This window comes from Hippichthys cyanospilos, chromosome 21 (genome assembly GCF_059441005.1).
Source record: "Hippichthys cyanospilos isolate Australia breed blue-spotted pipefish chromosome 21, RoL_Hcya_1.0, whole genome shotgun sequence".
Classification (NCBI taxonomy): Eukaryota; Metazoa; Chordata; class Actinopteri; order Syngnathiformes; family Syngnathidae; genus Hippichthys; species Hippichthys cyanospilos.
The window spans coordinates 9826373-9843081 of record NC_142389.1 but is presented as its reverse complement, the minus strand read 5'-3'; the positions used below and the strand labels follow the sequence as shown (position 1 = coordinate 9843081).

At 39.1% G+C, this 16709-nt stretch overlaps 1 protein-coding gene across 1 annotated transcript in view; it reads right to left on the bottom strand.

The window, feature by feature from the left end:
• LOC148406573 (uncharacterized) overlaps positions 1-16709 on the bottom strand; it is a 47105-nt gene that overhangs the window by 22769 nt on the left and 7627 nt on the right. Inside the window, exon 4 of the mRNA XM_088405595.1 lies at positions 16169-16269. Within this exon, the coding sequence (XP_088261721.1) occupies positions 16169-16269 (101 nt within the window). The remainder of the gene's footprint in view (positions 1-16168; positions 16270-16709) is intronic.

The window sequence follows — 16709 nt, the reverse complement described above, 5'->3', positions numbered from 1 at the left end:
CTGCTCTTACATGCTGAAACGAGGAATTTTCACACCTAATTATGCATGCTAAGGTGCGCTGGTTTGTTGCCAGAAGACACTCAATGAATGATGACTCTGCAGGGGGAGAGGGAGGCTTGCGTGATGAGGAAAGAGAAAAATGTGCGAAGCGCAGATCAAAAAAATCTGCATTTGCGACCATTTACCAGAAAGATAAATTGCAACGTCTGCCTACCCGTTGAGAAGGCAAACAGAGGAGAGGGGAAAAAGTCCACGGGCGTGCAAGAGGCGGTTAAAAGTCAGGCACAGATAAGAAGCGGACGGAGGGGAGCATCACGGAGAGCGTGTGCTAACGGAATGGCGAGTGCTAACATTCCTGGCCGAATAGATCAGCTGGCCCGAGGAGAAAGACAAACACGGCAGAGGAAACCGCGTCTAGACTGTTCTCACGCACACGCTCGCAGATGCTCAAGCGACCCGCTACCATGGACAATGTGGGACAGCGCTGCCAAGAGCAGAAAGGAGGAGATGGATAACGATACAAGTCGAGGAAAATAACAGGTTGGAAGGTAAAGTAAGACAAATGAGAGCGAGGCCCAGAGCCAACTCGGCAAAAGAGGTTGCTGAATAAATTCATGGACATTAACCTGTCTGTCTTTTTTCTTCTAATTCAACGATTAAGCCGCAAAATATATGACAGATTAATCGATTATGAAAATAACTTTAGATTGGGGACCTAAAATAATGGAAATGAAAATGAACTATTAGAAAAAATATTCGAAAATATTAAGAGGTAGAACAAGTAATTAATTGACGACTTTTTCATCACCAAATGAAATTGCTAAGCTTTTCAGCCTCTCCAGTAAATATTATTTGATTGGATAAAAATAACTCATTTTTTGTTATTCCAAATTGTGTCCTGTTTTTTGACAAAGGGACAAAACTCTAAACATTTTGAATCTGATTTGTCCATTGAAAATGACAAAAACAATAATCGAATTTATATTAAAGTAATTATTAGTTGCGACCTAGATGACCAGGATGAATATCGTAATTCCCCAAATATACAACACACTTTTTTTCCCAAAAATGAAGGCCATTTATTTTTTTAATTTGACACACAGATGTGCATTTCTATATAAGCCGTACTCTTCCTTATAATAATTACCATAATGGGGCAAGCTACAGACTGGAAGTCAGTTGCCTGTTCGAAGCTAGTGCCTGTTGTAGCTAACAGCATAATAATAATAATTCAAACAAATTCACCCAAGATATGGCAAAAGCTTGGCACACAGGGCAACACAACTAACATACTTGCTGAGTGCAAACCAATGAAAACAAATGAAGCCAACTTAGAACCAAGCACAAACTACAACAGGCCTGTAACAACACCTACGACAGCCTTAAAGGTTGTTTTGTTTTTTGTTTTTTTTTTAAAACAGTACAAAAGTACCAGAATCATTCAAAGTGAGTATGGACAGCAGTCAAAATGTCCATTTTGGTCATTTCAAACTGAATTTATTCCAATTTTTTTGCCAATGGGATTTTTCAAAACGGGTCTCATTTGACAGCTAGCATGGTATATATTAGGATTCAGGTGACAAATAACGCTTTTTCACACTGGTAAATCATATATTAGGGTGAGAAAAGTAAGCTCTTTTGTCATGCAAACATGTGGGGAACATTGCCATCCAAAGGCTTTTAAGGTGAAATTGAAAGCTGAAATCTTGGAAAGTCTTAACCTGGTGGGAGGATGACGGAAAAAGCTTATTTCACATGTACGGTAGCTGGCTTTTTAAATATAAATATCACCAAGGATCATCTTAATTAATTGTTGCAGCCAATATCATGATCCTGATTAAAATTCGATTAATTGTGCATTCGAGTATTTACGACAAAAGAAACTCGAGCGCATTCAACGTTACACTGGCAAGGCATTCACTGACCACTCACACTGTGGGAAATCTGAAACACACTTAACCCACACCAAATTTAAAACTTACAGACACGAACACAAGAAAAGATGACGATAACGGTAAAATAGTTATTATTAAGTAAAATTGATTTGTTTATCTGGCATGTCAAACGTCACGGATAGACTTTCTTGTCATGAGCAGTCGGTTATACTTACGAACATTGGTATCGCTGGGAGTTGAATTTCACCATCCAAACCCCAAAAGAAAATATTAAAGTTACTGTTAAGTATTTTTAAATTACCGAACACATGACTTTGATTTTGCTGTTGATTTTTAGATTAAAAAAAAAAAAAAAAAACTCTGATGGTAACATGTGGACTAGTGTTCCGCGAACACGGACCGTGGTCCGTTTCTTCGGAAATGCCTACAAAAGATTTGCGGCGATGATAACTTCTGGTTACACTCAGTTGGACTTCAGATCTTTGCTTAATCCTCTTTTAAGCTACTTTAAAAAATCCAATAAGACACGACATTTATTTCACTCGATGCCTCAGGTTGAAGTGGAAATCCACAGGCTTAAAATGAAACTGCTGTTAGGCTTCCAGGCTACACAAGACTGGTAAGATTGCCTCTTTAATAAACACGAGTGAGTCACACTTTTTGCATTGGATACAAATGCGTGCTGTTTGTCACCCACTTCTGTGTGAGTCACTTTCCTTATTAGTGGGAAAAATCTATGAGTCGCCGGATGACACCGGGCTAAGACGTACGAGTTGATGCCAACGTCGCCGACAATTCCAAAGACTGCAAAAAAAAAAAAGAAGTCAGAGTGATGAATGACCTTGGGTGTCATCAGAGGAAGTTTGTGTGCGGTTCGGAGGATGGAAATTTCTCGAGGGACCAGAATCCCGCACGGTCACCTGACCCTGACCTCCATATGTGCGAACGGGGCTTCTTCGCCGAGCTCCCCCGAGTGATTGACAGGTCAAACGGGCTGTGTGCTGATTGCTAATTGGTCTCAGGTAAGTCCAAAACTTTCAATCGGCTCCACTACTTGGAGTGGAAAATAGACTTCCTGTGACACCTCAGCGGGTTTTCGTTTGAATAGCAACCTTGAAGGTGACCCGCTCTCTGGGAAGCCTCCAACTTGCGGCGGAAGATGCCTATCATTACCTTTATTAGACACTTAGTTTTGTCGGGTACCAAGGTATCCGTTCTGTCCCATACCTCATTTTTGGCACCTACATGTTGGACTACAAAATGAAGATATTGCTGAAGAGGAAACTTTGGTGAACGCACTTTTAACTTTAGGGTCAAATTCCGGGATTTTCGATGTTGCCGTGTTTACAGTCGGACCCACCATCAATTTGGCGACAATGTAAAAAATATAGCAAAACAATAAATCTTCATCTTCCTCAATTCTTCATATTTTCTTACATTCATATCCGTAAGTTTTAAATTTGCTGCAGGTTAAGTGTGTTTCAGATTTCCCACATTGTGAGTGGGCAGTAAACGCAGCTCCAGTGGAGCCTCCGAAGCATTTGGGCCATGTTTTCCTTTTCCTCGCTACTCGAATATATTTTGCCATAAATACCCAAAGTTGTGCAGCATCCGTGTTCTACCAAGTTTATGATTGTGAGTATATACCAAAAGACCACAATTAATAAACGAGTCAAATGGAATACCTTTCTGTGCACACAGCTCTACAACTTGCTCTTAATTGAATCAGCTGGAAACATCATAACTTTTACATGATCCTCCCCATTTTGGTAATATTCCCGTGTGTGGGCTCGAACGTTGGTTCAGTCCGCTCACTTCTTTTATTAAAAATAATACCTTGAATAACCTCAGCTAAAACGAGCTACTGATTGTTGCAACAGGCACTGGCTGCAAACAGCCATCTGATATCTGCGCTCTAGCTGTTAAAGTAATTATTGAAAAGTAAGAATATGACTGATATAAAAATGCACATCTGTGCATCAAAACTCAGCTTGTGTGGCTGACAGATCAATCTTCCTCGAATGGTGTCGAATTAAAAAAAAAACCTACTTTTTTTGATTGATGAAGTCATCCATACTTCAAAATTTGATTGTTTGTTCAACACAAGATGCATTAGCAACCGTCGGTGGCACATTAGCGTCAATTAAAAGAGATGAGCAGAGGTAGGAGCAATCTGAACGTTTTCGCAGCAATCTGCCGCGGACTTTGCTTTTGTGGAAACTCATCGTTTGATGTGTGCGCCGTATATGGAAATGAATTGAAACCTCTCTGCGGGACACCAAGCAATCTAGCGAGGCGAGAGTGAAAAGCTCGCCAAGTCGACGGGAAGACGGCGGCAGGGGGATCAAAGAGCTGGCTTTGTATTATCCGGGGTTCTTTGATGAGTCGCAGGTCGGAATTTACCACCTGCGATCCTATATGCCTTCGTATATGATCCATGAATGTTATTCTATGAGGAAAAAAAAAAGAGGAGAAACTTTTTTTTCATAAATTTTATGTGACTGTAAGTCTTTACAGACAATTGAGCTTGACGGGAATCAACTGCTTTCTCCAGAACCAGCATTTATCTAAGTTAGTTGTGGGTTCTGGAAGCATTGGGGTGTGGTCTGGTGAAATGTCAATTGCTTTTGCTTGGACTGCAATCACCTCGGCTGGTCTCTATCATTTAGGATGTAAACGGAGACTGTAATGGGGCATTTTGTACTTTAGAACAGATTTCAGTGTGTTTCTCTATCTAGATTTGTGAATCGCAACATTTGGGGAGCTACTTTGGGCAGCTCTTGTTAGATTTTAAAAATTTTAGTGCTTCAGATTAGGTGAGTGGTGTCAAACGTACGGCCTGTGGGCCGGATCTGGCCTCTTTGGAGGTGCAATCCAGTCCACAAAGATGACCACAAAGATTGTGGAGCATCAAATCAATGAATAGAACCGAACCCATTATCACAAGCTATGCCCAGATGAAGTCATTGAAATGTTTGCAAATGTGAAAAGTTGTCCGCTAGCGCCCCCCCTTGGTGTTTTTTTGTTCTCAACACAAAAATTTCTATTGCACCCTGTTCGTGAGTTGCCGCTGAAAGAATTAATTCAAAGATAGGGGAAGAGCGTTACTTTTCAATATGTCCAAAATTGATAATACAGTGGGCCCCCGTGTAACGACATTAATCCGTTCCCCGGTTGGAGTCGTAAGGCGAATTCGTTGTATGACGGGCAATCCATACCTACCGGTATGTTAAATTGCTAATGTGTTTAGAACCCCAGGTAAAAAAATCAACATTGTACATCTATATTAAAAATTGGTACCAAATTAGTATAGTAAGTGCTACATATATTGACACCCCTCGTTTTGGCCATCCATTGTTTGAACATTAAAAAGTACATTTTTCATAATACAGTGGACCCCTGGTTTACGACATCCCTGCCTTGCGTTTTTTTTCACCTTACGATGTGGCCCGCAACGTTATTTTGTCCCTTCTTTACGCCAATATGGCAGTCAGTGTGCACGACACATCCAGTGTGCGCTCATACATCTATACACGCGTCACCGCTTACGTCACTAAAATGCTGGTCTGCTATTGGTCGGCGTCACGACTCCCTAAGATATTGGTCGGCGTCAGAGGGTCGCGAAGATACTGGTCTGTTATTGGTCAGCGCACGGCGTCACAAAGATGGCTACCTAAAAACTTGATCTTGTTTGAGAGTGCTTTCAATATGTAATTTATTGTGTCTTGTCGTGCTTAATTCAACCTTGAATTGGTTAGGTCACAAGAATGCTAATTATGTTAAAGAAAGAAGTAAGAAGATAATTTATATGGAAACAAAGCTGGAGATGATCAAGAAATACGAAGAAGGCTAAACTAGTCTAGCCTAGGCTACCCTCACGAGGGAATATGGTCATAACAAGCTTGTCATGTCACTCAAAGGTAAATAAATCCTTTATATATATTTTTTATTCATGTTAATTTATATACGTAGCACTTAGCATACTGTTTTGATACCAATTTGTAATATGTACAATTTTGATGTTTTTACCTGGGACTTTACACACATTAGCTAATCAACATTGGTTTGGAATGCCCGCCATATACGATCCCAACCGCGGAACGGATTAATGTCGTAAACCGGGGGCCCACTGTACTGAATGGCTCGGATTTAGTATTAAGTTTAAAGTTCTAACCAGGTTCATATGGGGACAAGCACCTAAAAGCGTAAATCCATTCTATTTGGACCCTGGGTAGGCCTTTGTTAGCATACCAATTACTGAATCACCTCTGTTACTAGTGTGAACAATGTCATCGTCCTAATTTCCATGATCAATTTATATCTCTCAGCAGTCACCATGTGTCTAAGCGTGACAAATAGCTTGTGGCTCTGAAGGGCAAGACTGCAGCGTGTAAATGTGAGATGTCGCCGTCGCTACAACTCATTCCATTGCGCGCTATCAGAAAAGAACGGATCAGATTAGCCGAGGATGACGTTTATGGATTTACCACCAATACCGCGACGTCTAATCGGAATTCGAGAGGCGTCGACAGCTCTCTACCTCCTCGGTGAAATTATAGCCGTTGTTGGAATTTCCTCCTTGTCACTTCGCTCAGACGCCTTTAAAGCTACTTGCGGTGGGGCCATAAGAATGGGAACAAATTCTCAAAAATACAGCCAATCCTCGCTACTCTCAGGGCCAAGGGACCAAGCCCTGAAGTGAATAGCAAAAATATGCAAATAGAAGACTGCGTTTTATCAGGGTGAGATTAACAATGAAAAAAATGGGACCAAAAAAAATACATTTCCCTTAAGTAAGAAGACCCGAGGACAATATTGAACTGTAATTAGCTGATAAAAGATGAGAAATAGTTCCAGAATATTTCAGCTATAATTAAATGTTTACATAGAATGGCTCAGCATAGAATCATTTTGCTAACTCGCTGCTAATGTTGGCTCATTTCTTCCGTGCTCAGTTCTGTATGGCTCTGTAAACTACATTTGTGATCCAGATTTTGCAAAAAAGAATGCTGGATGAGTGATTTACAAGGCATGTTTACAATACTTACTTAATTGTGGCATTTAAAGGGCTTGTCAACTTTTTAAACCTTTTAGCATTAAAAAATTGTTAATATTTTGTCAATAATTAACTCTCATAGTACGAGTCATTTTTAAACACTTCTTTAGCCTAAATTGAAAGTATTTTAAAAATATATATGAATAAGTACTTGAGAGTCAATGTCTGAACTGTTAAAAAAAAGCTAAATTTCATTTTTGGGATTGAACGAGTTAATTTGGTGACATTCCTTTTCACATATAGCTAATTTAAAAACACGTCTTTTCCACTTGCTGTTGACTGAAAATGATATCACGTGTTGAAGGCAAAGGTATAACCAATCGATCACAGGTTAGCTTATAAATGTCACATGACCAACAGGTGACCCATGATTGGTTGTTACCTGTGCCTTGACCACAGGTCAGGTTGGCCACAATATTAATTATGAAAATATGGAAAAAAAAATCACTTTTCACTGCAAAAATTGCTAAACAAATGGGCTATCATTTTATGCAGGTTATGTGCGAGCTATGAATGTTACATTTGTGTTAAAATTGATATGAAATCAGTATTCAATAGTAATTAATTTTGTCCAAAATATTTTCCACCTTATTTGTTTAATGAAACAAACATTTGATTAAATGTTTGCTAGGTTTATTTCTTCCATTAAAATAACTTAAAATTCTAATTGTCAAGAATGGTTGAAGAAAATCAAGATTTTTTTTTTTTTTTTTTTGGGGGGGGGTCATATTACCCATTGTTTAATATCACACAGTAGGAAAACAAAGGCCACATAGCATAGCATCATTTTGCTAACTAGCAGCTAACAGTTGCTAACTTTCTTCCCAGTATGATTCATATACTTTTGAAGCTAAAGAATATTTTATTTCAAGTATTCTAAGATATTCTAGATATGGTAAAAACATACAATAATGGCTTAGTGAAATATAATGAAACATATTATACAGCTTCTTCACAGAGGATAAAGAATATACAGCTGGCAATATTCTTTTAAAACGTGCAGTTGTCAATCTAGCTGCCCCCCCCACCGACCCCCCAAAAAAAGAAGAAGATTAAGGATCTCGGTTACTTAACAGCTGAAGCCACTTTTGTCTGGAGGCTTCATGTCTTTACTTGAAGCAGGATTACAGGATATGCAGCAGTTGGTGTCACCGTGAGCGGCGGCCATATTAGACACAAGCGCCACAAGGCAAACCATCTGGCAAATCAGATGCAACTTTCTGTCCAGAACAGGCCGTTTCACTGAAGCGAGAAGTACAAATATTTTGCGACTGTACTCACACCAAGTATTTATTCAGGTATCTGTACTTTAATGTGACTACTTTTTTGTATTACATTTCATCTCTAAATGTCTATACTGTACAATGTTAAAATGATGTTGTTGAAATAATTGGGTTTTATGTGTACGCCACATACTTTTACTTTTTACTAAACAAGTATCTGTCATTCTACTGAAGTACACCATGTAATTTAATATTTTGCACTATCTTCCTCATATGTATACAGGTTCTTCACTCAATCTACTCCGTAATATGCTCAAAATGTAAGTCTATTCATTTATTAGTGCTTCATTATTGCTGCCCTTATTGCTCTATTACTGTTTTTCTTTGTTTGTTTTATTGCCTACCTTATTATTTGCTCGATTATGGAATGTAGTCTGCTCGGAGAAGTGAACAGAATAAGAATTTCATTGTGTGGTATTACTATGCATATGACAATAAAACTCTTGAATCTTGAATCTTGAGTAGTTTTGCCACTTCTGGCGGCCACTCACAACGCCCTTCGGCAAATATATGCCGAGCTCGACAACTCTCTACCCAACTTAATCTAAAGTGTTTGTGACTTCTTCATGAATTTATGATTTACTTGTGCTGCTCTGGTGACTTGAAGCAATTTTGAGCTCCTTGGCAGCGAGCGTCGTCGTCTTTTAACTGTCAGCTAAAGCCCAGGAAAAAAAGTGTATATACAGTATATATAAATGAAGAACAAAATTGATGTGTTGGCTCATTGAAAGAGATGAACAAAGGGCACTTTTGAAATGTTGATGTATAGCTATCTCTGCTGTCCTGAACTGAGGAGGAAACACGACTGATTTATTATGCATCCCACTGAGCCTAAAGACAAAATTAGCAAAGTAGTAACAAGGACAAAGAAAAACTTGGGAGCTTCTCAAGGATTGGCCAAAAAGACCGGAAAGACCTACAGTACATAAAATGAGTTTGTTTTTTTTTGTTTTTTTTCAATATCCAAGATATGATAGATGGGTCCAAAGTATGGCCTGCGGGCCACTTGCGGCACGCCATACACATTTTAACGGCCCATACTCTTTCCTAAAAATACCATTTTTGACATGGCTATTTGACTATTTCATGACTATTTCAAAAAAAGAGTGAAAAAAATTCCTAATTTGCCCTATAAATGTTTAATAAGAGAGCTTTGACACATAATTTTGAGATACAATAACTATTTAAAACATAGTGTAATTGTTTGATTAATTGATTTATAGTGTTTAATGTTAGAGTAATTTTATTTATACAGTGAAACACAGGTTAGCACGTCCGCCTCGCAGTTAAGGGACCCGAGTTCGAATCCAGGTGGCTCTAGCCTTTCTGTGCGGAGTTTGCATGTTCTTTCCAAGCCTGCGTGGCTTCTCTCTGGGCACTCCGGCTTCCTCCCACTCTCCAAAAACATACACAAACACAACTAAAATTGTCCTTAGGTGAGATTGTGTGTGTGGATGGTTGTTCATTTCTGTATGCCTTGCAGTTGGCTGGCAACCAGTTCAGTGCCTGAAGTCAGCTGGGATTGGCACCAGCAAGCCTATGATCATGGATATATAATGTCTAGAGATAGATAGATAGATAGATAGATAGATAGATAGATAGATAGATAGATAGATAGATAGATAGATAGATAGATAGATAGATAGATAGATAGATAGATAGATAGATAGATAGATAGATAGATAGATAGATAGATAGTCTTCCAATTTCCTCAGAGGAAAAAGTTGTATAGGGCAACTTGACAGAGGTAATCAAAGCATGTCACTGTTTAACCCTTATGTAGTATTTTGACCATTTTTGGGTCATTTTCTTCCACATCACTTAGCCAAGGGATGGCACACTCCTGGTAGTGTGATGAATAAAGGGTCATGCCATATTGAAATTTGACATGTTGTCACCATTTGGGTGAAATTTCAGCTCCCTATCATCTTCTTTTAATGCTATGCCTTTGATGAAACAATCAAAGGATTGGACAAAACACTGCATAAGGGTTAATATCCATAACACAGGTAGCAAGATTTTTAACTCGCATTTGCCGACAAGATAAATCATTGATCAAAGTGGTAGTCAACGCTTGTTTATATTGGCTTATGTGAGTCAGTGAATGGATATGTTGTTTTTCGAGCATCTTACTCAGCATGCAACACGCCCTCTGAGCGCAGACCGCAATGTTTCTGATCTCGCGCCACACATTCACTGTCGGGGAGAACGTGCAAACCGCCAGAGTTTTTTCGACGTTGTACACACCGCCGAGCCGCCCCCGGAGCACGCCTCTCCTTGGGGTTTTGTGGCGCCACAACAACATTACGCCGCGTCCACTCTCGACTCGTGATAGAGGGGGGGGGACGCTCGACCGCGAGGCAGCCCGGCAGGCCAGGAAAATGTGCGGAAAACATGGCGCTCTTCATCATGAATTATGTTGACGGTTCTCTGCGCGGCAGACTCCCTTTGGTGTCTTTCATCTGACTTTTGAGCACCAATATATGTCACAACATTAAGGTGCTGCTGCATAATGGAATGAAATCCAATATCTGGTTCCAAATACAAAATCTTACCTACAAAGAAAAATAACGTTCAGGTCTGCTTGGGTGTACTTTGACGGGGCAATGAGAAATGCCCCAATGTGCAAGGCTATATTTGCAAGCAGGCACCGTCCAATTCTTTATAATGCTGTATTTCTTTGTATACACGATATTGTAGTCTGTCATTCATGGTAGTGCAAAGTTTTTAGACAAATAGAGAAAAAAAGTTTTTATGGTGTTTATAGTCTACAGGAAACAATTTTTGTAATCCTTTACGTGTTGTTTTTTTCCTTTGTTTGAAGGGTTATAATTATTGAACCAACTATACTACTTTTTGTCTATGGTGTTTCACCTGGTGTTTCACATTTTATATTAGTATTAAACTAATGGAATTGTGCTAGGGGAAAATAGAAGGTTTCGGATGCCAGCTTTGCAATTAAACATCCACTGGGAGTGTCAAATAAGCAACTAGAAGCACACAGTGCCCTCTGGGTTTTATACAACAGTATAACGTTAACAACATTTTTTTTGATCGCGATAGTGAGAACTGGGGCTAAAGAATATATTTTAAAAGTGTATAGTTTTGTGAGAGTAGTAAAGCTGAAAAAAGTTTTTCATATGGTATCTGTAAAGCTAAAATGAACAGTAAAGGCATTAAATATACAAGGAAAAGTAAAAAAAAAAGGGATTACATCTACCCATTCACTTTATATGTACCTCTTTTAGGTTCCAAACTGAAAGGGAGCGCTCACGTCAAACTTGATGATCGTTCTAAGGTTTTGAAGATCACGGTTTCATTTTGTTTGAGACTTAATCCACCCCTTGAGATAAAATGTAATATACCAGTCAGACATTGTTTAAATATTACAGTGTCGGGACCGAGCCTTGCATTGAATTAAAATTTAATTAAAAAAAAAAAAAAAAAAAACATGATTAAGTGACGCTCATCCATCAATTCCATGTCGCCCTGAGATTTAAACTAGATGAGAGGTAGGTGCACCCTTGATTGGTCGCCAGCCAATCACAGGGCGCATCCTGCTTAAATAACATTTGCTTTTATTCTGCGGGAGGAACCCGGAGAAGCTTAGATCCAAACCCTGATCCTCAGAACCGTGAAGCAGACGAGCTAACCACTTTTCCACCGTGCTGCTCAGGGATCTGATCCGTTTGTGCAAAATGTTTAATAACCATTTGGCTTCAGTCTGATGGCGGCCTCCATCAGGCAAAAAGTGCAGTCACCCTCTCGTGTCAAGTACTCTTCAACAAAGCGCACGTACGCACAAATAATGGAATGATTTTACAAGCGCAACATATATGCGGCGTATTATACGATGGATTGAATTTGTTGCATCACGTCCCCGCTGCGTCAAGATGACTTTCCCTTCGTAGCTTGGCCGGTATAGATTGTGCGCGTCAAGGTGCGTCTGCTTTTCTAATAAGAGCGCATTACAACGTGGGGGAATGGATGGTTAAAGCAAGGCAGCGGAATGGAAGGGGGGGGGGATGCTTCCGTCTGCAAATGTCAACAGTGCCATCCAGTGGATGTCAGCGTCTCGGAAGACATGGCAACCACACCGGATCACATGAGATCCTCATCATTCAACAGTTGCTTACAAGTGTATGTGTGTGTATACATTGTCCAGATGATGACAAACTAGAACCTCCCGTTTACATCTGCGGAAAGCCTAAACTTGATTTAGTATGGCTCCATCCGTTAAAGCGTTGTGCAGTTACACTCGGAACTATAAGGGGATGCCATTCATCAGCAACTACGCGGTGCGTTCAGGGACGCTCGGACACATACCGCCAATCTGGCGGCGGGCCAATGTCATCTATTTAGGAGAATCACGCTGTCACTTCTGTTTTGTTTTGTTTTTTCCTCTGCTGCACAAATATAGCAGGATACCCGTGTCAAAGAATGACAAAATATACCATTTTACTTTGGTTATTTTTGTGAGTGTCTGGGTGAGTTGTCATGGAGACAAAATGTGCTCATTTTATGGATAAAGAGAATAAAGAAGATGGTTGTATTAAATATGCCCGCACAATCCATTGAGCCTTTAAATTCTACTAGAGGGACTGTTGCTAATTAGCGTCAAATATATATATATTTTTATTTACTTTCAAATACATTGCAAATTAATTGATAAATTTTAAATAGTAAAATATATTTACCTACATTTTACATTCACTCTCAATGTTCTATATTTCTGTTGTGGGCATTAATCAACTTTAATGATTTTGAAGAAATAAAGTAGACGGCTACATTAGGTATGCTTGTTGCACAAGCCACTGAGCATTTACATTATCCAGTCCTGCAGTATTTGTTATTTTAATTAAGTCCCTTTTCCACTGAAACTGGCTTATTAAAATGCATTAATTTTTCATCATTACTCTAGCTAGCATGTTTTTTAGAGTATTTACAGATTCACAGATTTTATCTTTGTGTGTGTGTGTGTGTGTGTGGGGGGGGGGGGGGGTTAGCACTTTTAAAATATTAAAAACATCATTTACACACATTGAGTAAAAGAGCAACAGTTAACAGAAAGATACTTGGGAGGCAGACCAAAACAAAGCTGTATGAAAACTAAACTGCACAAAATAAATCTGGGAAATGAACACAGTACCCGCCAATAAAGCTACTATAGTGGATTTCATTAGACTGTGTAAGTGTAACTAATGGTGCGAATAAATACGCACACACGCTTTGCTTTTTCTTTACCACTACCAGCATGCCGTGAGCTGATAAAGTTTATCAAGCGACACACACCTGTGATGGAGGCAATGCAGCTTGCTACCACCTCAGTGTATGCGAGTGTGACTGTGGGGGTCACGTAAATGCTCTTGGGGGCCCGAGGTGACAATAATACACATCTGGCTTGACTGCACAACACACATGACTGCACGCTTGCTCGTGTGTGTTAGTATGAGTATGCTGCGCGTGTTTGCTCTTGAGGGCTAGCTCAACTTTATCGCGTTGGCATCTAAATCCAGGAATAAATGTATTCTATATTGAACGCTTTAAGTTTGTTGCAAAGTAATCTGCAGCATATCACTTTTGGGCACCCTACTGTTAAGAATATCAACTGCAGTGGTAGGGTACTTTAAGGGTAAAGCAGCTTACACGTTGCAGTTTGCTGATGGGAAAATATTCATTTACGCACAAAAACATTCCCATATTCGTCAATGACAATTTAGAGGCAAATGTAGCAACCTCACATGCACTGTAACAGTCATGGTGTCTTGTGTGAGGAGATTTTTTTTTTCAAGTATCAAACAGAATTTTAAGTGCATGTGGCTCTAAAGAGTTCATACAAATGTCAAACACATAAATGAAGCTAATATTCATCTATTTTTAAAGACCCTAATGGACACTGAAAAAAAGTCTTCAAGTTTTGAAAACATCAATGACAATTTAAGTCTTCAATTATAGAGATGTAATGATTAATCAATTCATTCAAAACTAATTGATAATCAATTTAATCTATTGATATTTTTGATGAGTAATCAGACCTAAAACTGTACAGACACTCATAATTTCTGCATCACAAAAGTTAAAAGAATACATGACTTATTTATCCATTTTCAGCACTAAAAAGTTAATATTTTGCCTAACTTGTAGAACTTACAATTTTGACAAAATTAATTTTATGTACAGTTAATACCTTTAAAAATAAAAGTTTCCACTTGCTGTCGACTGAAAATGATATCACATGTGCTCAGGGCTCAGGTAACAACCAATAACAACTCATCTGATTTCTGGGTTTGGTCATGTGACTTTTGCAAGCTGAGTCTTGAGCACATGATGTCCTTTGTAGTCATCAGTAAGTGGAAAAATGTTTTTAAAGGCACCCCTTGAACATAAAAAAAAAAAAAAATAGTCTTCAAACTAATCATAGATTAAATAATAACGTTATTGCAGAAAATAGCTAAATAAGCGTGTTGAATATTGTATTAACAGATTTTTTTTAGACCATAGGTCTAAAAATCCAGTCCTCGAGGGCCGCATGTATTTGATGCTTCTGTCTTAAACACACCCGATTCAAAATTTTAGCTCAACAGCAAGCTCTGCATGAGCTTGAAAGTGATCCTAATCATTTGAATTGGCTGTGTTTGGGATAGAAGGATCGAAAACAGGTAGGATAGAACTGGAGTTTTAGACCTACGTTTTAGACCACAGGTGTCAAAGTCCGGGCCTCAAGGGCAGGTATCCTGAGTGTTTTCCAAGTTTCTCTCCCCAAATCTCCTCATGCTAATGATTAGCTCATCAGCAAGTTCTGCTGGAGCTTGAAAATGATCTTAATCAATTGAATTATGAGTGTTTGAGAGAGCTCAAAAACATGCAGCATACCAGCCCTTGATAACTACATGAACTACAGAACTACATGAAACAGATCAACAACCATTGTGTTAGTCAAAACAAAACATTTCCAAACATTTATTATTATTATGGAAAATGATCAACATTTTTGCCAACTTTCCGATATGAAACAGACCAAAGCAAACCAAATCGTAAAAACAATAATAATAGTTCTGTAGTGTCAATTAAAAAAAAATAAATGTCCTATTTTTTCAATTAAAGATAAATAGAAACTTTTTTAATCTGATTTAGCGATGAATAAATAGTCAGTAGCAGTCCTGCATTAAACGTTTTTAACATTAAACATATATATATATATATATATATATATATATATATATATATATATATATATATATATATATATATATATATATACATATATATATATATATATATATATATATATATATATATATATATATATATATATATATATATATATATATATATATATATATATATATATCATTAGATTGCTTTAGCTTTAATTACAGAATATTGTTAGAGTGAGGTGACGCTACATGTTGAGCACATTTTCTCCATCCTGCCCGTCATGCACGAGGCCTCCAATGGGTCAAAAGCTAACAAAACAAAAGACGACTACAGCTACCGTCCGCAATTGGGGGTTGGGTTGGGTTGTAAAACTTCTCCAAAAGCCCGCTCGGGGCTCCCAAAAAGGGCGATGATGAACGCCTCTCTGCCGCTTTTGTCACTTTGTCAAGCTGGCTGTCAGTCACTCTGTCAGCGTCAAGCGGCGGTACGAGCGGCGCGTGGAAGCTGAGGCCGCATCAATCACATTCCTGTCAGCTACAAAGGCCTGTTTGCTTTGGAAGGATTACACACGCGCGCACACCATTTTGGACCAAAACACTGAGACTATTGAGTCTTCCCTGAATTACCGCCTCATCTGGCTCATTTGGAAGGGTAAATATTTGCAGCTATAAGTTGTCTGACTTGAAAGCAGAAAAGTGTGCACTATCTGATCCAATAAGCCAGTAAAAAGCAGAGTGACATATTTCCATAGCGATCAACTAAAATCCTGTCGTCACCTTCCAGATGTCATCTGTGTCCCACTTTGTAGTCCGTTTGCGTCTGTCAGGGAAAAGCTACAGTGCAGCACTTTCTCCTCGCGGCACCACAGCGCCTCGTTCTGGTGAAACGGTAGAACAGCAGCTCTTAGAAATGTGAGGGTGTTGTAATTACTGGTAAAGATACGTCTGAACTCGAATGAAACGGGCAGAGGGACACGAGGGAGGACGAGTGGGTGCAAATAAGGATAGAGAATGAAAATTCTGCACGCGGGGTTTGGATTCGGTCAATTTTCCCTTCTCTTGTGAATAATCTGATGAGGGTCATTTTCTCTGCGTCAAAGAGCCCTTTGTCAACGCATGCAAAGGTTGATGAACGGGACGGATGGATGAACAGATGGGTGGATGGATGGAGATGGATGGGGGTGAAAGAGAGTGCAAACACCTTACAGAAAGGACAGAAAAGGAGTAGGTGAAGGGGGGGGGGGGCGGGCAACGAGCATCTTGTGAAGAAAGCACACATGCTGAGTTTAAAAAGTGGTGCAGTAAGACTGAATGGGCG